The 22,152-nt window shown below is 44.4% G+C and overlaps 1 protein-coding gene across 6 annotated transcripts in view; it reads left to right on the top strand.

Annotated features, from left to right (window-relative positions):
* The window catches only part of RBM26 (RNA binding motif protein 26), a 946,655-nt gene that overhangs the window by 715,299 nt on the left and 209,204 nt on the right, over positions 1 to 22,152 (top strand). For all 6 annotated transcript variants that reach the window (XM_033948169.1, XM_033948166.1, XM_033948165.1 and 3 more), the window contains one exon: positions 19,981 to 20,067. In XM_033948169.1, coding sequence (XP_033804060.1) covers positions 19,981 to 20,067 — 87 coding nt within the window. The remainder of the gene's footprint in view (positions 1 to 19,980; positions 20,068 to 22,152) is intronic.

Raw genomic sequence — 22,152 nt, 5'->3', positions numbered from 1 at the left:
GTATGGATTTTTGTGTCGTTTCACTTTCCGTTGCAATACTAAGAAATGAGTTGCTGATATTGCTTATGTTGCAGCCTTTACTACTATCACATCTTTTCTTTTGCCGGGGGTGGTCTCTATAATTGTCCTTCGTACATACACCACCCCCACCTTCTAGTTTAAATGCCTAGAAAAATATTGTCTAAATTTCTCTGCAAGGTTTCTTTTTCCTGCTGTAGTAATATGTAGCCCATCAGTGCAATATAGCTTCTTGTCCTTCCATGTATTTCCCCATCCTCCTATGTAATGTAATGTAATTGTAATGTAATTTATTTCTTATATACCGCTACATCCGTTAGGTTCTAAGCGGTTTACAGAAAATATACATTAAGATTAGAAATAAGAAAGGTACTTGAAAAATTCCCTTACTGTCCCGAAGGCTCACAATCTAACTAAAGTACCTGGAGGGTAATAGAGAAGTGAAAAGTAGAGTTAGAGGAAAAATAAAAATAAAATAAACATTTTAACAAGACAGCATTGATCTAAATACTTTGGAAGGTAGAAGAGAGGAGAGAAAAGAATAGAAGCATGATGAAGTGATGAAGTGGAGCAAGTAAGTTTAGGAGGAGCGATTGACGTTTCCAGAAAGGGCTTCTTCAGGGAAGAGACTTGGCCGACAGTCCCAGGATGCCTATGTCTCCTCCCCTGAGATGTTCTCCCATCCATGCATTCCCTCCCAGACACACTGCCCGTGCCCCAGCCGCTCCAAGGAGGCTGCCCCAGATGAGGCCCACGGTGAATGCAGGATTCTCTCCTCTGCGGGAAAGCCGCCCGGAGCCGACAGTCGATCTTCTTAGCGGATTGCAGGGGGGGAATAGTTAACACTCTTGGTAGTATCGGGTCTGTGTGCTCTCAGTGGTTGTGGCTGGTCTCGTTGCTGCTTAGGTGTAATAGCAGTTGATCTCCACTGCTGCTGATATTTAAAAGCAGGCAGATTGATCTCTCTAATGGACTGCAGGGGGAGGAGTTCACACTCCTGGCAGGATCGGGTCTGTGGGTTCTTGGTGGTTGCGGTAGGTCTCGCTGCTGCTTGTATGTAAAAGCAGTTGTTTTTCTACTGCTGCTGATATTTAAAGCAGGTAGATTGATCTCTTAAACGGGATATAGGGGGAGGAGCTCACATGCCTGGCTGGATCAGGGCAAGGGCTCCTATTATAGGCAGCTGGTCTTGCTGCTACTTAGGTGTTAAAGCAGTTGATCTTCCTAGCGGACTGCAGGAGGTGTGGAGCTCACACTCCTGTCATGATCTGGTCTATGGGCTCTTGGTAGTTGCGGTTGGTCCCAATGCTGCTTAGGTGTAAAAGCAGTTGTTCTCCCACTGCTGCTGATATTTAAAAGCAGGTAGATTGATCTATCCAATGGAATGCTGGGGGAAGATCTTATATGTCTGGCTGGATCGTGGCAAAGGGTTCCCGGTAGTGGCGGCTGGTCCTATTGCTGCTTAGGTGTAAAAACAGTTGATCTTCTTATCGGATTGTAGGGGGGGCGGATCTCACATTCCTGGCAGGTTCGGGTCTGTGGGTTCTTGGTGGTTGCGGATGGACCCGCTGCTGCTTAGGTGTAAAAGCAGTTGTTTTCCCAATGCTGCTGATATTTAAAAGCAGGCAGATTGATCTCTCCAACAAATTGTATGGTGAAGAGCATACACGTCTGGCTGGATTGGGACAAAAGCTCTCGATAGTGGCGGCTGGTCTTAGTGCTGCCTAGGTGTAAAAGCAGTTGATCTCTTACTTCTGATGATATTTAAAAGCAAGCATATTGATTTTTCCAACGGAATGCTGGGGGAAGAGCTTACTTGTCTGGCTGGATCAGGGCAAAGGGCTCTCGGTAGTGGTGGCTGGTCCTGTTGCTGCTTAGGTGTAAAAAACAGTTGATCTTCCTAGTGGACTGCAGGGGGAGGTGGAGCTCACACTCTTGGCTGGATCGGGTCTGTGGGCTCTTAGTAGTTGCGGATAGTTCCGCTGCTGCTGAGGTGTAAAAGCAGTTGATTTCCCACTGTTGCTGATATTTAAAAGTAGGTAGATTGATCTCTCCAATGGACTGCAGAGGGAGGAGCTCACATGCCTGGCTGGATCGGGGCAAAGGGCTCTTGGTAGTGGTGGCTGGTCCTGCTGCTGCTTAGGTGTAAAAGCAGTTGATTTTCCTAGCGGACTGCAGGGAGGGTGGAGCTCATATTTTTGCAGGATTGAGACTGTGGGTTTTTGGTGGGTTGGTCCCGTTGCTGCTTAGGTGTAAAAGCAATTGATCTCCCACTGCTGCTGATATTTAAAAGCAGGCAGATTGTCCAGGGAGAGGAGCTCTGCACTCAAACTGCCATCCTCCTCGCCTCCAAGTTCCGGAAATGTACCTGAAGCCTTCTTGATGACACCAGGCTCTGAGCCATCTATTAAAGTCCTCTGTGTTTTTCACTCTTTGCTCTCCTTTTCCATATGCAGGCAGTATTTCAGAAAAAGCTAAAGTCTTTACAAAAGGTTTCACGCCCTCACCAAGCTCCCGAAAAGCTTTCTGTGCTGCAAGTGTGGAGTTGTTGGCCAGGTCATTTGTTCCCAGATGGAAAACAACATCAGTGTTAAAATTCTTAGTTTCTTCCTTAATTATAGTCAGTATTTGCCTGGAACTCCTGGTAGCTGAGGATCCTGGAAGACATTTCACTATTTTGGTCTCCTCGCCCTGTGTTCCAAGGTTAATGCCTCTGATGATGGAATCCCCCAACAGTAATAGTTTTCTGTTTTTGGCTTTTTTATTTGTACTTAGGGTGCTCTTGTTCTCTTGAGTTTCCTTCATTGGTTCAAGTCCCACCTCCCTTCTGTTTTCCTGAGTATCGCAGTGCACTAGTGGAGCGAAGGAATTCTGTAGAGGTAATATTAGTGAAGGTGGATGTTTCTGTGTTATATGTCGCAGTCTTCCTGAGCCTACTGTGACCCATTTATTCCTGGGCTGTTTTATTCTTTGAGGTAGAGGTGGTAAGTTGGTATGATTTTGTGGAGTGATGGAAGCTGCTTTAATTGTATTCAATTCCTGTTTAAGTTTGCAGAGCTCCTCCTTAATACTGGCAAGTTGAAGACAGATGGGGCAAGCCTTAAGCCTCCAAATAGTATGTCTTGGAATTAAAGCACCACAGTGATTGCATAGAATAAAGGTCATCTTGATTGGTTGTGAAGTGACCAGAAATATAGGCTCTATACCACCATAGTCTTTGTAATTTTTGACGGAGTGAAAAATCAATCCACTTGGACTCGTTCTACTCCACTCAGGATTTTGTAGACTTCAATCATATCTCCCCTCAGCCGTCTCTCTTCCAAGCTGAAGAGCCCTAATCATTTTAGTCCATCCCCTTTATCATCTTGGTCGTTCTTTGAACCTTACCTTTTCTAGTGTCACTATGGGCTCCTTTTACTAAGCCGCGTTAGGGCTTTAACGCACGGAATAGCATGCGCTAAATTGCCGCCCACACTATACCTTAACGCCAGCATTGAGCTGGCGTTAGTTCTAGCCTCATAGCGGGGGTTTAGCGCGCGCTAAAATGCTACATGCGCTAAAAATGCTAACACAGCTTAGTAAAAGGATCCTTAGATCTTGCTTGAGATAAGGAGACCAGAATTGAACGCAATACTCCAGATGAGGCCGCACCATGGAGCGATACAGGGGCATTATAACATTCTTAGTCTTGTTAACCATCCCTTTTTTAAATAATTCCTAGCATCCTTTTTGGCCGCCGCCACTGCACATTGGACGGAAGGTTTCATCATATTGTCTACGATGATACCCAGATCCTTTTCTTGGGCGCTAATCCCCAAGGTGGACCCTAGCATCCAGTAACTGTGATTCAGGTTATTTTTCCCAATGTGCATCACTATGCATTTGTCCACATTAAATTTCATCTGCCATTTGGATGCCCAGTCTTCCAATTTCCTAAGATGTGCCTGCAATTCTTTACAATCTGCATGCATTTTAACAACTTTAAACAGTTTAGTGTCATCAGCAAATTTAATCACCTCACTTATTCCAATTTCATGCTGTTGTACAAGCAATGATTTTGTCGCAGCTGGACTACTGTAATGACCTGTACCTGGGAATTACTAAAATAAGGTGCAGGGCATTGCAGGTGATCCAGAACGCCACAGCCAGATTGATAACCGGAGCACCAAGATATGAGCATATTACCCCATATCTCCGACAACTGCATTGGCTACCAGTTGTGTTTAGAATCCAATATAAAGCAATTATGCTATGTCATCAATTTCTATATAGCACAATTCCTGAATTTTTTTGAAGAGTTTGCTTGGTTACCAACCATCAAGATCATTGCGTTCTGAAAATTCAGCACGGTTGAAAACAAAGGCTAGTCCCAAGTATGTGGAAACGAATGCTATGACCTTTTCATGTGCAAGAATAAAACCGTGAAATGACCTTGTTGGCCAAATTTGGAAATGTGGTGATAGGAGTTTATTCAGGAAACTGCTGAAAACGCAATCATTTTTTGATGCATTTCTTTGAGCATTTGACCTATTTGTAAGGCTTGAATCTTTATGTTTTTGCTTTTATCTGTTCTGATCTGTTTCAATATTTTATGTATGTAATTTTATTGTAAACCGTTTTGGAATAAAATAGTATAGAAATTTTAATAATTAATAAATATATTCAGACGCCTCTTGAACGCCTAAGGTGCGTCCACCAAACTTGCGCCCTACTAAAGCGCAAAAACCTAGTTTTAAAATTGATACATGGTTTAATGGCTGAGTGTGTATTGCAGTGGTTAGAGCTACAGCCTTAGCACCCTGATGACGTTGGTTCAAATCCCCCACTGCTTGCTGTAACAGAAGAGAAAAAAAAATGATTACAAGATAAATAAATAAAATATAATAGTGGTGCCACTATTTCACTGCATACAATATTAATAAAAAACAGCATAAAATTGCCATTCTAATGACATCATAACACTAAAATGCAATAATAGTGGTGCCACTATTTCATAGCATACAATATTAATAAAAAACAGCATAAAATTGCCATTCTAATGACATCATAACACTAAAATGCAATAACGTTATAGACATTAAGAAGACATCTATGTGACGCCTAAAAGGCGATTCTGTTAAGGACTTCTAACTATTTAGATGCATCTAGACTGGCTGAGCGATGCTCTTTATAGTATGTCTATGCATTATAGAATTGCACTCAGCATTTCCCCACTATACGTCTACACGATGTCAAACTTTCAGATGTCCTTTACAGAATTTGCCCCAAAGTGTACGCTTATGATGGTATGTGTCATTGGGCTGATATAATCCCTGGCAAAGTCTAAGCATTTAGAAAGCAGTAGACGCTGTAACCGTTTCAGCTACTGGGCTCACTTAGCTTACGACTATACACTGAGGGTTCACTTACACCATTATAAAATTAGTTGTAATATAGTAGTTAATTATTCACAAACTCTTTTGCTCATGTGCTTAACATATTATAACATTATTTGCGTTGAGGATCTGTATTTGACAATTGTTACCTGTATTGGAGCATACCCACTACAGATGAGCAACTTTGCTCTATTCTTTTCATGGTGATATGGTCATTGTAGTTTTGTCACTGTTCATTTGATTATCTTTTGTTTTTTAAGCAATTAGGGCCTAGTTTTCTATACAGTATCTAAGTTTTAGGCACCAGTCCGAATAGTTGTCGATCAACATTGGCGTCCTTTATAAAATCACGCTTAGCAGCGCCTAAGTGGACTTAGGCATCCTAGTGGAAGGCACCAGTATATCAGACCAGGTTTTACACGCCTAAGGTCACCTGTTTACTATACCTATTTTCTGCCTCTAACCATGTCTACTTTTCAGGTAGGCATCGGAGAGTGCCTCGACTTAGACGTTACTAGGCACCGTGTGGAATTCCACACTCAACTTTTAATTGATTTCTAAAAATGTTAAAAAATTAAAGATCAGTGGTGTGGTCAGTTGCCATGCCAGTTAAGCTTGGTCAATTTGGGTTGCACGCAGAATTTAGTTAGGCATTGCTAAGTGTTTATGATTACGGTGCCTAGTGGCGTATAACCTAGGCTACATTTATAGAATCAGGCCCTTAGTGAACTACCTGGTTAGTATATTCCTGCTTTTAACTGTGATTTTAAAAAAAAAGTGTTTCTATGAAGGGTTATCTATGTAATTTTGATAGTTCCATGATTTGCATTGTTGGCAGTCCAATGGCAATCTCTTTTGCTTTTGAAGTGATATTTTTTTGTGAAATAATTCCATATTTTGAATAGGTTCCCCTTCTCTGGTGATGACTCGGTTGGGCATGGACTCTGATGTTTAATTTGATCTACAACCTTATGAGAGGTGTTTTATTAATGTTGCAGTTTGTTCATCATTTTTTGGTTAGGTTTCTTGTCTACTCTAGTTTTATTTTAAGGTGTGTTGAAAAATTATGCAAGTTGGTTTTCTTTTAAAGTTGAAACATCCTTGATGTTAAAATTGGATAAATATAAATTATCTGAGGACAAGCAGGCAGCCTATTCTCACATGTGGATGATGTCATCCACGGAGCCTAGATGCGAACAGCCTCGTAAGCAGACTTGTTTGAAGAAACTCAGAAGTTTCGAGTCTGCCGCACCGCACATGCGTGAGTGCCTTCCTGCCCAGCACAGGGCACATCTTCTCAGTTTTCCGCGGAGCCAAGAAGTCCATCTTTGACGCTCTGCGCTGAACTTAGTTTGCTTCGTACCTTCTCTCACTGCAGCTCATGTTTTATTTTCTTTTAACCGTGTCACTCTGTTTTTCTTTCGGTCATTGTTAAAAAAAAAAAAAAAGTTTAATTTTTTGGTCGAGTGACTGGTGGGTCCTGTCGCACGCCCTCAGCCTGCAGGCTTCGACTTTGCGGCGATTATCTTTCCTTCTATGTCCCAGCCGGTCATGGGCTTCAAGAAGTGTAGCCCATGCCAGCGTGCGATCTCCCTCACTGACCCACATCGCTGGTGCCTTTAGTGTGTGGGGCCTGACCATTGCTCGGATTCTTACGTTCGCTGTGCTACCCTTCAACCTCGAACCCTCAAATGTCGTCGAGTTAAGTGGAGAAGATTTTCGGTATGGAAACCCCTGCTACCACCTCGACCTTTAATTCGGTCAGGTCTGCTATGGGATGTACTCCTGCCTCCACGACTTCGACCTCGACTCTCATCAGACCTTCCTCGTTTGGAACGTCCTCGACCTCGAGTAAATCTACCAAATCTTCTCCTGAGCTTCCCTAAGGTCAGATACCTCAGCAGACAGTTCCAGTTGTGGTCCTCAAGCTACCTGAACATCATTCCTACAAGTCGAAGCATTCTTTCTCTTCATTCTCAGAGCCTTTAGCCTCAGCAAGTGGTCCAGTTTCAAACTCGGATCCACAATTGCAAGCTACTATCCAGACCATTTTAGAGCGGGAATTTGTTCAGTTACTGACCAAATATAGTCCTGCCTCAACTGCTTCCTACAGTCCAGCCTGGACACTCAGCAGTCTCACAAGAGGTCGATTCCTTGCCTGTGCCTCAAGCTCAATCTACACACTCTATGCAATGAGCAAAGTTTTTGTGAATGTCTCGTCTGGAGTCCTCACACTCCATACAAGGAGCCGAGTCTTTGGGAGTGCTTCGAGATATCTCGATCCAGACCACAGAGTCTATGGGACTTCGATCTATAGCTTCCAGCCCTATTTCCTCACAAAAGGCATTGCCCGTTTCGAGGCATAGGACAAAGTCTCCTCAACCTCGCACAAGACCTGCTTCCAGGCAGCACTCTCATCGTCGGTCGAGGCCCTCATCGAGGTGAAGGACCTCCTCCAGAGAGAATCCTTCCTCGGCCAGGCCTTCAAGCTCTTAGAGTCCTCCAACTCCTCGATCCAAGACACCAATAGCAGAACCTGAGGGCTCCATTTCTCCCAGTGCTTCGTCCGATTCTGCTTATTCGCTGGAATATCAATACTCCAGAGAGGCCTCACCTTTGTTTTCCACTCGAGGTCATCAAGTTCCTCTCGAGGCCATCCTCTTATAGATCAATTGTCCTTTTCCTCCTTCCTCCGTCAAATAGCTGAGGCTTGGATTTTAAATTGGACTCTGGTTCTAAGTACTCTAAGGAGTATTTAGAGGAAATGAGTTTGCCTCAGCCTCCTGTGGAGTCTCTCAAACTTCCTCTTAACAGGCTTCTTTCTCAAACTTTCAAACAAAACCTGGAGACTCCTTATGCTATCCTTGCTGTTCCAGGCAAGTTGGAATCTAGGTATAGAACTGTACATTGCAAGGGCTTTAAGAACTCACAACTATTTCATCAGTCCCTTCTTGTGGAATCTCCCTTAAAGAGGAGTCATCCTTCCAGGGTCTATGCTACCATACCTCCTGGTAGAGAGGGCAGGACCATGGACAAGTTTGACCGTCGTCTTTATCAAAATTCGATGATGGCCTCCAGGGTTTTAAATTATAATTTTATCTTTACTACTTATTTCAAGTATTTTATTGATATACTCCCTGGTTTTTCTAAAGACCTTGGTCAACACAGGCTTTTAGAGTTCCAGCAAGTCATTGCTACTTTGGCACAACTCAGGTTACACCTTATTCAGTCATCTTATGATGCCTTTGAACTTTCCTCGCGGGTCACTGCTTTCTCGGTAGTGATGCACCACCTTGCCTGGCTTCGCACCATTGATATGGATCCCAACATTCAGGATCGTCTGGTCAATATTCCTTGTGAAGGCCACCACCTGTCCCAGATATTGATGATAGGATCTTTATGTACCTCTTGCAGGCATTTTAGTCTTTTGGTATATATTTGTGTATGCATGTTTAATCAAAGGGAAGTCCTTAAAATTGATAGATACAGCAACCAGTGTCAGTACTAAGAAGAACTCAGTTTTAATTTGTATTCGTTGATGGGCATATTTAAATTATCAGTTCATTTGATGGATGGTGTTGGTAGAGTAGGCAGTCAAAAATAATTTCCAGGACGACAAGGATGGATGCTACTGCTGTGGCCTACCATATTTTTCGCACCATAAGATGCACCTGACCATAAGACACACCCACCTGTAGAGGAGGAAAAACCAAGAAAAAAAATTCTGAACCAAATCATGTGCTCTGTACCCTATCCTCCCTCTAGTGGTCTAGTAGTAGGCTGGAACAGGGCATGTCTAGTGGTGGGCACGTCTAATGGTAGGCACAGCTGGTGGCAGCCAGCCAGCCCCCAGCCAGTGCCAAGGCAGCCAGCCAACCCACCCCCAAGCCAGCCAGCCAGCCCCCAGTCAACCCCGCCAGCCAGTCCCAAGCCAGCCAGCCACACACACACACACCAGTACCTTTTTTTGCAGTCCAGTGCACTTTCCGTGCTCCTGCCTTGGTTCTCCTGCTCTCTTCCGGCAGTGGCACAGCGGTGCACGAGACAGGCACACGGTTTTTGTGTGCCTGCTTGGTCCCGCATTCCACTCCAAATGGCTGCCTGTTAGTTCTCGTCCCGCAAGAACTGACAGGCAGCCATTCGGAGTGCGGGACCAAGCAGGCATGCAAAAAGTACGTGCCTGCCTCATGTGCAGTTGATGCTGCCAGAAGAGAGCAGGGGAACCAAGGCAGGAGCGTGGAAAGCGCGCTGGACCGCCGGGATGCCAAAAAGAGATACGGGTTTTGTTTTGGGGATTTTTACATTTGCTCCTTAAGACGCATGTGGATTAAAAACTGGTTGGCAGATAGGAAACAGAGAGTGGGGGTAAATGGACAATACTCGGACTGGAAAAGCATCACAAGTGGAGTGCCGCAGGATTCGGTGCATGGACCTGTGCTCTTCATATTTATAAATGGCCTGGAAAATGGTACGATGAGCGAGGTGATTAAATATGCAGATGATACGAAGTTATTCCGAGTAGTGAAGACTCAGAAGGATTGCGAAGACCTGCACCGTGACATAAACACACTTGAGAAATCGGCTGCGACTTAGCAAATGAGGTTTAACGTGAATAAGTGTAAGGTGATGCATATCAGTAACAAAAATCTTATACATGAATACAGGATGTCCGGTGCGGTACTCAGAGAGCCCCCCCAGAAAAAAAACTTGGGAGTACTGGTCGACAAATCAATGAAGCCGTCGGCGCAATGCGCGGTGGCTGCTAAAAGGGCAAACAGAATGCTAGGAATGATTAAGAAGGGGATCATGAACAGATCTGAGAAGGTTATCATGCCGCTGTACTGGGACATGGTTCGCCCCCATCTGGAATACTGCGTCTAACACTGGTTGTCATACATGAAGGAGTACACAGTACTACTTGAAAGGATCCAGAGAAGAGCGACTAAAATGGTTAAGGGGTTGGAGGAGTTGCTGTACAGTGAGAGATTAGAGAAACTGGGCCTATTCTCCCTTGAAAAGAGGAGACTGAAAGGGGACATGATCGAAACATTCAAGATAATGAAGGGAATAGACTTAATACATAAAAATAGGTTGTTCACCCTCTCCAAGGTAGAAAGAACGAGAGGGCACCCTCTAAAGTTAAAAGGGGATAGATTCTTCACCCAGAGAGTGGTAGAAAACTGGAATGCTTTTCCGGAGGCAGTTATAGGGGAAAACACCCTCCAGGGATTCAAGACAAAGTTAGACAAGTTCCTACTGAACCAGAACGTACGCAGGTAAGGCTTGTGTCAGGGCACTGGTCTTTGACCTAAGGTCCGCTGCGTGAGCGGACTGCTGGGCACGATAGACCATTGGTCTGACCCAGCAGTGGTAATTCTTATGTTCCACCCCTTTTTTGGGGGTGGAAAAAGTGTGTCTTATGGAGCGAAAAATATGGTAATAGTTTTATTATGAGCAAACAAAACAAAACTAATTGTTTTATTATAACAGATATTTGATTTGCACACACAGAAATGCAGAATCCAACCTAATAAAAAAAAGAGTGGAAGGAACAAAGCCAGGAAATTTAAAAAAACTGACATTTTAAGAAACTAGGGGCTCCTTTTAAAAGGTGTGCTAGCATTTTTAGCGTACGCACAGGATTAGTGCACACTAGCTGAAAAATTACCTCCTGCTTAAAAGGAGGCAGTAGCAGCTAGTGCATGCGGCATTTTAGCGCATGCTAAAACCTGTAGCAAACCTGTAGCGCGCCTTTGTAAAAGGAGCCCTAGGTATTTGTGCTAATTTTTGTACTGCTTCTATCAAGTATTCATTATTTTTCTATGAATGCCCCAAAAAACTAAACTAGTTAACAGATTTCCTTGGTTTAAAAACTAGTAAGCTAATTTAGTTGTACCATTTAGTTTGTTGTTTTTTAAAAATAACATATTGCAATCAGTTGGAAACTTGCTGTTGAATAGTGAAAAATTAATAATTGGGTCATTCTATGTCAAGTGGACCAATACTGAAAACCGCCCACTCTCGACCCCTTTGAAATCCAACCAAATTTTACAGGGGTGTGAAAGTTGATCATGTTAAAGCTAATAAAAAATAACCGATTGGAAAAGATTTGTGCAATTATCATTATTCCCGGGCAACTAAGGGCAGGGTTTGGTAAGTTACCCTGTTCAGGTGTTGTCTAGGTCTCAAATGAAAGAATGCAAAAATTTTTAGATCTATCTCAATTTGGTTAGGAGCTAGGGGTGGTTGAACAAAAGCAATCAATCCACTCCCATACTTCGTGTGACCTAAAACGCCAACTTTGCTTAAGTACTGCGGCAGTAGGAAAATACCTAGAAGTCTTAAATTTTGCAGTTTTTTTACAACATCTTGGGGAAAGTTTCTGTGCCAAGTTTGAAATCTTTTGCGAATGTGCTTCCATTTCTATAGGTCAGCAAAGTAGACAAAAAAATTCTGAAATGAAAATTTTTGGCAGTTTGGCTCCATACTGCTACTGGTAGGTAATTCAGCTGAGGGTACAACTTTACCAGCAGACATGTACCATGAGGAACTTCAAAGATTTGCAATATGAGCTTTTACAGTCAAGTGAAGCTGAAGATATGACCAAAAAATATGACTTAATGCATTTATACAAATTTTCACTGTTTTTCAGATTCAAATTAGAGAATGACACGGTGGTTGTTACCCGTGACTAGCCACAGGTAACCCGCTGAAACTGTAACAAAAAAAGGTCACCGCGAGTGTGGGGACAAGGCCATTCACCCCCCTGTGGAGCGGTGATTGGTCTTGTCTCCACAGTTAAAGGAGTGAGCACACTCGGTGAACGAGCGTGCGGTCCGGCAGCCCCCTCTCTCCTGCCAACCGTGCATCTCCCTCCCTCCCTTTCCATAGTAACATAGTAGATGATGGCAGATAAAGACCTGAATGGTCCATCCAGTCTGCCCAACCTGATTTCAATTTCAATTTTTTCTTCTTAGCTATTTCTGGACAAGAATCCAAAGCTCTACCCGGTACTGTGCTTGGGTTCCTACTGCCGAAATATCCGTTAAAACCTACTCCAGCCCATCTACACCCTCCCAGCCATTGAAGCCCTCCCCAGCTCCTCCTCCACTAATTGGCCATATACAGACACAGACCGTGCAAGTCTGCCCAGTACTGGCCTTAGTTCAATTTTTAATATTATTTTCCGATTCTAGATCCTCTGTGTTCATCCCACGCTTCTTTGAACTCAGTTTTACTCTCCACCACCTCTCTCGGGAGCGCATTCCAGGCATCTACCACCCTCTCCGTAAAGTAAAATTTGAAAGAGTTTCTAAAATGTATTTTTCTGTAAAAGCAGGCTGAAAATACCCTATTTTTGGCCTTTTTACACAAATTAGCAACTTTACACTTAATTTGTAAACTAATGGAAAGAGCTTGGAGGTTGAAATTGTACTTTTGAAAACAACGTTGTACTGAGACATTATGCGCCAAATTTCGCATTTATTACTCAATTATTGTGGGAGCTAAGTAATGTCAAACTTTGACTTTTTTTGGAGCACTAATTTTTTCGGCCAAGTTTACTGTAATTCAGGCATTCAATCAGTGCTCGGCAAAAATTGTTATTGGTAGCAATGAACAGAGCTCAAAAAGTTGTGCAGGGTAGCTAAGTTTCAGTTTTTTTGGAAACACAGCTCGGGAGATATTGTGTCTCAAAGTTGTCAGAATGTCATTGTCGTACTGTATTTCATTGTGGTATGGGGTCAAACAAATGGCTATATCTCCACAAATATTCCACAGGCGAAACTAAAACTTTACCAAAGTTCGTTTGAGACATGGTGGACTCTGCATATGAAGTTTCATCAAAATCCGTGATGGTCATGCAGGGCACTTTCCAAGAATCTGATCACTTGACATGGAATGACCCTATAGAAGCTATCCTGTTTCATCTTGCACCTGACCTTTCTTTGGTGAGAATTGATGGTTTAAAGATAAGCATTACTTGCTTGCGTAAACATGTTATGTTATGTTGAAGGGTCATTGGCACTTTATTGTGAATGTGCAATGGAACTATATTGATCTGAAAACTCATAACCAAGCTTTGCCAGCCACAAGTACTTGTCTTGAACTGTGCTTACTGTGCTCATTGTACTTACTGTGCACTTTTGCAAGATGACAGGCAAAACATGTATTGGCTTGCACAAACTACTTACTGCATGCAAGCTCAAATGCAGGAGAGATGGACTGCAGGAGAGATGGACTGCACCTGAGCACAGCTGGGACGAGGCAGCTGGCAAGAAACATCCAAAACGCCATAGACCTAGCTTTAAACTGAGGAGAAGGGGAAAGCCGGAAGTCGATCTGGCCTCGACACACCGGACATTGGTATCAAAAAATGATACTGAGCAAGGACATTGCAAAAGAGAGCTTGGGACTGAGTGGGATCTTTTGGACAAAGGGACTGAGAGAAAATTCTTGGGCAAAGGGACTATGAGAGGCTTCTTGGATAAAGGGACTGAGGGGACACTTTTGGGCAAAGGGACCGAGTGGGAACTCTTGGACAAAGGGGCTGAGAGGGACTTTTTGGACAAAGGGACTGGGAGGGAACTTTTAGACAAAAGGGCTGAGTGGAAATCTTCAGAAAAAAGGCCCACAGATGCAATGCAGGGGCCCAGTGCCCAAACGAATCTAACAGGCATGGTTGAAAGAGAACAATGGGAGCAAGAGGACCATCCAAAAAAGGAGATACTGGATGGGGGCAAAACGGACACGCCACGGGAGGTGGATGACCGAGTAAAGGCAAGCCAGGTGGGAGCGCCGAGCCATGGAAAGAAAACAGCAGGGCGGGCGACAAATCAGGACCTATATTGCCTCTACACAAATGCGAGGAGCCTCAGGGCCAAAATGGGAGAGCTGGAAATTATAGCCAGTCAAAAAGCCCTGGACATAATTGGAATCACAGAAACGTGGTGGGCTGATGACAATAAATGGGATGTGGTCATACCAGGGTACAAACTTTACAGGAGAGACAGGACACACAAGAAGGGTGGAGGAATAGCGCTATACATAAAAGACTCCATACCCTCAACCAAAATGGAAACAGCAGTAAGGTCGGAAGGCTTGGAATCAATATGGGTTAAGCTACCAGGAGGATCTGGAGCAGACATCAAATTGGGTCTATACTATCGTCCGCCTGGCCAATCGGAAGAAATCGACCGGGACCTGGAGACGGAACTGCGGCAGGTATGCAAGAATGGAAGTGTGGTGGTGATGGGGGACTTCAACTACCCTGGGATAGACTGGAGTATCGGGCACTCAAGTTGCGAGAGAGAGACCAAATTCCTGGAAGCCACGAGGGACTGCTTCCTGGAACAGCTGGTCACGGAACCTACACGAGGAGAAGCTACTCTTGATCTAATCTTCAGTGGACTGGGGGGACCTGCAAAGGAAGTAGCGGTATTAGACCCACTGGGGAACAGCGATCACAACATGATCCAGTGCAGAATAGAACTGGGATCATCCAGGGTGAAAAGAACCACAACAACAGCGCTCAACTTCAGAAAAGGGAATTTTGATGCAATGAGGAAAATGGTGGGGAAGAAACTCAACGGCAGCACAAGGAAGATAGAGTCCGTAGAAAGCGCCTGGACCCTGCTCAAGCGTACGGTGCACGAAGCACAGAACCTGTACGTCCCCAGGTTCAGAAAAGAGTGCAAGAAAAATCGAATAAAGAACCCAGCATGGATAACGGCAGCTGTAAAAAAGGCGATCAGTAACAAGAAAGCATCGTTCAAAAAATGGAAACAGGACCAAACGCAGGCCAACCAAAAGGAACACAAGGAAAGCCAGAAGGAGTGCCACCGAGTGGTTAGGAGAGCAAAGAGGGAATATGAAGAGAGACTAGCGGGAGAGGCAAAAAATTTCAAATCATTCTTCAGGTACGTAAAGGGAAAGCAACCAGCGAGGGAGGAAGTGGGGCCCTTGGATGATGGGGATAGAAAGGGAGTAGTGAGAGAGGAAAAAGAAATAGCTGACAAGTTAAATGACTTCTTTACGTCGGTCTTCACGAGGGAGGACACATCCAACATTCCGGAACCAGAGGAAATAGAAAATGGAGATCAAGATAGCAAGCTGGTCCAATTAGAGGTGAGCCAGGAGGATGTCCTCAGGCAGATAGACAAGCTAAAGAGCGACAAGTCGCCAGGTCCAGACGGCATTCACCCAAGGGTGCTCAAGGAATTAAGGAATGAAATAGCAGAGACACTTCAGCAAATATGCAACCTATCCCTAAAAACTGGAGAGATCCCGGAGGACTGGAAAATAGCTAATGTTACGCCCATCTTCAAGAAGGGTTCGAGGGGCGACCCGGGAAACTATAGGCCGGTAAGCCTCACATCGGTCCCGGGAAAGATGATGGAGGCACTGATTAAGGACAGCATCTGTGACCATATCGAAAAAAATGGACAGCTAAGGTCGAGCCAGCATGGGTTCTGCAAGGGTAGGTCGTGCCTCACAAACTTGTTGTACTTCTTTGAGGGGGTAAATAACCAGGTGGACAAAGGTGAACCCATAGACATAATTTACCTAGACTTCCAGAAAGCCTTCGATAAGGTACCACATGAGCGGTTGCTCAGGAAGCTATGGAATCATGGGGTGCACGGGGAGGTCCACCGATGGATCAAAAACTGGCTGGCAGACAGGAAGCAGAGGGTTGGTGTAAAGGGCCATTACTCGGACTGGCAAGGGGTCACGAGCGGGGTTCCTCAAGGATCGGTGCTGGGACCGCTCCTGTTTAACATATTCATTGACGACCTGGAGGCGGGAACAAAATGCGAGGTCATCAAATTCGCAGATGACACCAAACTATTCAGCAAGGTTGAAACCACGGTTGACTGCGAGAATCTCCAAAGGGATCTTACGACATTGGAAGAATGGGCGAAAAAGTGGCAAATGAGCTTCAATGTAGGGAAATGCAAGGTCATGCATATAGGGAGAAGGAACCCGATGTTCACTTACAAAATGGGGGGAGCAATGCTAGGGGTCAGTAATCTGGAAAGAGACTTGGGAGTGATGGTAGACACGACATTGAAGGCGTCGGCACAATGCGCCACAGCCTCGAGGAAAGCAAACCAAATGTTAGGTATCATTAAGAAGGGTATCTCGACCAGAACGAAGGAAGTCATCCTGCCACTGTACCGGGCTATGGTGCGCCCGCATCTGGAATACTGTGTACAGTACTGGTCACCGTACCTCAAAAAGGACATGGCAATGCTTGAGGGAGTCCAGAGAAGAGCAACTAAACTGATTAAGGGTATGGAAAACCTTACATACACTGACAGACTGAAGAAGCTGGGACTGTTCTCCCTGGAAAAGCGGAGACTCAGAGGAGATATGATAGAGACCTTCAAGATCCTGAGGGGCATCGAAAAGGTTGACAAAGACAGATTTTTCAATTTGAAAGAAACCACAAGAACAAGGGGTCACTCGATGAAATTGAAGGGGGACAGGTTTAAAACAAACGCAAGGAAGTTCTTTTTCACACAGAGGGTGGTGGACACATGGAACACCCTTCCGGAGGCCGTGATAAGAAATAGCACAGTACAGGGTTTCAAGGATGACCTGGATAGGTTCCTGGAAGACAAAGGGATTGAGGGGTACAGATAAGAGCAGTGGAAGGTTTAGAGATAAGTGTAGAGGTAGGCATAAAATTAGTCAGGGACTGTTGACCAGGCAATATGCCTGATGGGCCGCCACGTGAGCGGACCGCTGGGCTGGATGGACCTCTGGTCTGCCCCGGCGGAGGCGTCTACTTATGTACTTATGTACGTATATCTGTAGTAGTATGTCTGATACATGCAGCTTTTCTGAACATGTTCTGACTTGCAACTATCACAGCACAGTGGCTGTATGAACATCTGGCTTTAAGGTTCATCATGACTTTATAATACCATATGCATCTGAAAAACTGTGAAAATTTGCATAAATGCATAAAGCCATATTTTTTGGATGGTCAAATCTTCAGCTTCACTTGACTGTAAAAGCTCATATTGCAAATCTTGGAAGTACCTCATGGTACATGTCTGCTGGTAAAGTTGTACCCTCAGTTGACTTACCTACCAGGAGCAGTAAGGAGCCAAACTGTGCCAAAAATTTTCATTCGCAAATTCCTGACCAAAAAGTCATCCAGGTCGCAAATGTTCCAAACCAGACCTTTTAGGCGAAGGAGGGGCCAGTCCTTCGACTAAAAGCAGGATTATGTAACCGGTGTGTGTCATAAATAACGCCGGTTACAGAATCCTGTAACCGTCCACCCCCCCATGATTGCGGCAGGAGAGATGCCTAATCTGTCCTACTGTGATTTCCACCCCCCCCCCCCCCAAACCTCATGATTACCGGCAGGCTCCCTTCTGCCTTAAAACTTCCCCAAACAGCTGACCGGCAGGAGGGAACCCAAGCCCTCCTGCCGGTATCCCTCCAACGAAGAGCTGATTGGCAGGATGGAGCCCAAGCTCTCCTGCCAATACACCCCCGAATAACAGTGATCGTGGCAGGAGGGATCCCAAGCCCTCCTTCCAACACCCCCCAAACTACACTGGTCGCAGCAGGAGGGATCCCAAGCCTCTCCTTCCCCCCCCCTCCCCCCCCGAACTACTTTGATCATGGCAGGAGGGATCCCAAGCCCTCCTGCCGGCCAGCCTTCCCTCGCGAACCTGTGTTCACCAGCAGGAGGGAGCCCAAGCCCTCCTGCTGGAACACAAACACCTCCTCTCCCCGAATCCTCGAATGCGCCCCCGACCACCCCGCACCCCCATCCCCACTAACCTTAACAGATGGCTGGACGGACGGATCCTCCGTCTGTCCGGCAGGCCTGCCATCTTCCAAATGGCTGGCCTACCCCTTCTCAGTGCATTGTGGGGTGCACCGGGGAGGGGTCTAAGGCCTGATTAGCCCACGCACCTAAGGCCTCGCCCATAGGAGGGGCCTTAGGCAATTGGCCCAGTTGCCTAAGGCCCCTTCTATGGGTGGGGCTTAGACGCCTGATCTAATCAGGCCTTAGGTCCCTCCCCAGTGCATTCCACAATGCACCGGGAAGAGGCAGGCCGGCCATTTGAAAGACAGCGGGTCTGCCTGCCGGCCATCTGTTAAGGTTAGTGGGGGAGTCCGGGAAGCGCATTTGGGAGTTGAAGGGGGGCATTTGTGTTCCGGCAGGAGGGCTTGGGCTCCCTCCTGCTGGTGAACGTGGGTATGGGGGGGGAGGTGTCGGCAGGAGGGCTTGGGATCCCTCCTGCTGCAATCGGGGTTTTGTTTGGGGGTGGTGCCAGCAGGAGTACTTGGGCTACCTCCTGACAGTTAGCTGTTCGGGGATTTTGGGGAGGTTTTCTGGCAGGAGGGCTTGGGCTCCCTCCTGCCGGTAATCGCAAGGTTCAGGGGTGGGAGAACGCGGTAGGAGAGATTAGGCATCTCTTCTGCCGCGATCATTACCGTTGCGGGAAGGAGGGGGGACAGGTTGCCTGAGTGCGATCAGCTCTGCGGCCTTTATTCAGAATTTATACCTGTTTTGACCTGGCAACCTGTCAAACCTTTTTGGTTAAGGCTGCCAGACGATTAAGTCGAGGTCGGCCTGCCTCCTGCCCACCTCCCATCCTTTCCCCTCCTCCAAAACAGCCCCTTTTCGCTCTAGGCGTTCAGAGGCAGGGTAAAGACCTAAGCTGGTTTTAGATACATCTAAAATCAGCTTTGATTATCGGTACTTGGACGATCTGTCTTTTTGATCGTCCAAGTACCGATTTAGGCCACTTATTGAAATTTTTTTTGTATTATGAGCCCCATGGTATCCATGCTAGAATATAATTTAAATATTGAAAGACCATATTTTACTTCCAAACAAAATAGCCTCAACACACATGGACTGCAGCCAATGAAAACTGAAACTAAACCCACAGTACTTTGTGCCACACTTGGAATGGACTGCTGACTTTATAACGACACAGAGAGGCTAATTCCCAAGGAATTTATCATCCCAAATTTGCAGATTAAATTCTTGCTAAAACTTTGCATGAAAAGCATTTATTTGAAGCACTTTATTTGCCATATAAATTATTGTGTGAAATCATAACTGCATTATTTGGAAGTACAATACCAAAAACAAAAAAAGAACCCAGAGTGGCCCCCAACCTCTAGACTGCCTTATAATCCCTGGTGGCCTATCAGTGTAGTCAAGGCATGAACGTGACCCAGTCAATGCATCCATTTTGAGAGCAGAGCCGGAATGTACAAGAGAAACTTTGAGATCATTCTTGCCCAACTACACCACTAGACCACCAGAGATCCAAATCTGAAAACATAGCCAAATATTAAAATAACCTTTTGACCAAAACTGGACAGAAAAAGGATTTGGGGCTGGTTTCAGCGCCATAACCAAAACCAAATTTCAGTAGGCCTCGTATCTGTTTAAGGCAAAAAAGGGGTATGTTAGAATAATTGATCCACATTTATCAGATGATTAAGTTGGTGAATTTCATCTATATCCTTCAGTTTAGAATATTAGTGTTTTAATGAAGAACTGTTCATATGTAGTAAATAATAATTTTTATTTTTCATAATAAAGCAATTTGGTGAAATTGAAGATTGCCAGATTGATGACTCTTCTCTTCATGCAGTGATTACCTTCAAGACCAGAGCAGAAGCTGAAGCTGTAAGTTTATACTTAGTTTATACTTAGTTAACATAATTTTAAAGAAAACAAAGTTTAAAGCATAAAATATGTTAAAATCCTTGTTATGTGGCTGTTTTCCATTTCCCCATCCCTGTTTTCTTCCTTTTATAGAGAATGACCGTGGTATGGATGCTTCTATCAAGTTATGTAGTTCTTTTCTGCTCTGATTTAATTTTGTAATATTAGTATTGTAAATTGCATTGAATTGCAAGTTAGCAAAGGCAGTATAACAAATGTCAATAAACTATAAACTATTTAGATTTCATATCAATGTGTTTCCATTAGCTTAAGTAGTGTTAGAATACAACAGTAAAGGAATTTTTAAAACCCCCAAATAATTTAAACAAAACTGGTCTTATGATCTCAATTTTATTATCTGTGTCTTTTAAAAAATGCTTTATCTTATCTGTTGTATTCATTTTTAAAGAAAGGTTAAAAGCAAAATATCCAGGATTCTTGGTACAGCATTTCTGTACCTAAGTTTGCTGCTATTGAATAAGTTCCTTAAAGTTGATCTCATCTTAGAATCCATAGAAACATGATGACAGATAAAGGCCAAATGCCCATCTAGTCTGCCCATCTGCAGTAACCATTATCTCTTTCTCTCTCCGAGAGATCCCACATGCCTATCCCAGGCCCTTTTGAATTCAGACACAGTCTCTGTCTCCACCACCTCTTCTGGGAGACGGTTCCATGCATCTACCACCCTTTTTGTAAAAAAGTATTTCCTTAGATTACTCCAGAGCTCATCACCTCTTAACTTCATCCTATGCCCTCTCATTGCAAAGTTTCCTTTCAAATTACAGAGACTCAACTCATGCGCATTTACATTACTTAGGTATTTAAACATCTCTATCATATCTCCCCTCTCCTGCCTTTCCTCCAAAGTATACAGATTGAGATCTTTAAAACTGTCCCCATATGCCTTATGATGAGGACCACATACCATTTTAGTAGCCTTCCTCTGGACCAACTCCATCATTTTTATGTCTTTTTGAAGGTGCGGCCTCCAGAATTGTACACAATATACTAAATGAGGTCTCACCAAAGTCTTATACAGGGGCATCAATATCTCCTTTTTCCTACTAGCCATACCTCTCCTTATGCAACCTAGCATCCTTCTAGCTTTTGCTGTCACCTTTTCAACCTGTTTGGCCACCTTAAGATCATCACATACAATCACACCCAAGTCAAGCTCTTCTGTCATGCACATAAGCTCTTCACTTCCTAATTGTACTGTTCCCTCGGGTTTTTGCAGCTCAAATGCATGTCCTTGCATTTCTTAGCATTAAATTTTAGCTGCCAAATTTCAGACCATTCTTCAAGCTTTACCAGGTCTTTCTTCATGTTATTCACACCATCCGGCATGTCTACGCTATTGCAGATTTTGGTATCATTCACAAAGAGGCAAATCTTACCTGACAACCCTTCTGCAATATTGTTTATAAAAATGTTAAAAAGAACAGGCCCAAGAACAGAACTTTGAGGCACACCACTAGTAATATCCCTTTCCTCAGAGTGATCTCCATTGATCACTAACCTCTATTGCCTTCCACTCAACCAGTACTTGACCCAGCCCGTCACTTTGGGACCCATTCCGAGGGCACTCAGTTTATTTATTAGACGTCTGTGTGGGACACTGTAATAGGCTTTGCTAAACTTCAAATACACCATATCTAGCGCACATCCTCTATCTAATTCTCTGGTCACCCAGTCAAAGAAATTGATCAGATTTGTCTGACAAGACCTACTTCTAGTAAATCCATGTTGCCTCTGGTCCTGTAATCCACAGGATTCCAGAAACTTGGCCATTCTCTGTTTTAAAAGCATTTCCATTACTTTGCTTACCACAAAAGTCAGACTTACCGGCCTGTAATTTCCAACTTCTTCTTTATTTTGTGGCGAGGGACCACATCTGCCCTTTGCCAGTCGTCCGGTACTACTCCTGACTCTAGAGACTCGTTGAAAAGGTCAGTCAGCGGAGCTATCAGAACTTCCCTAAGTTCCTTCAGCACCCTAGGATGTACACCTTCTGGTCCTATTGCTTTGTCTACCTTTATTTTA

This window comes from Geotrypetes seraphini, chromosome 6 (genome assembly GCF_902459505.1).
Source record: "Geotrypetes seraphini chromosome 6, aGeoSer1.1, whole genome shotgun sequence".
In the NCBI taxonomy this organism is placed as follows: domain Eukaryota; kingdom Metazoa; phylum Chordata; class Amphibia; order Gymnophiona; family Dermophiidae; genus Geotrypetes; species Geotrypetes seraphini.
This window is presented reverse-complemented; position numbering and strand designations above follow the sequence as displayed.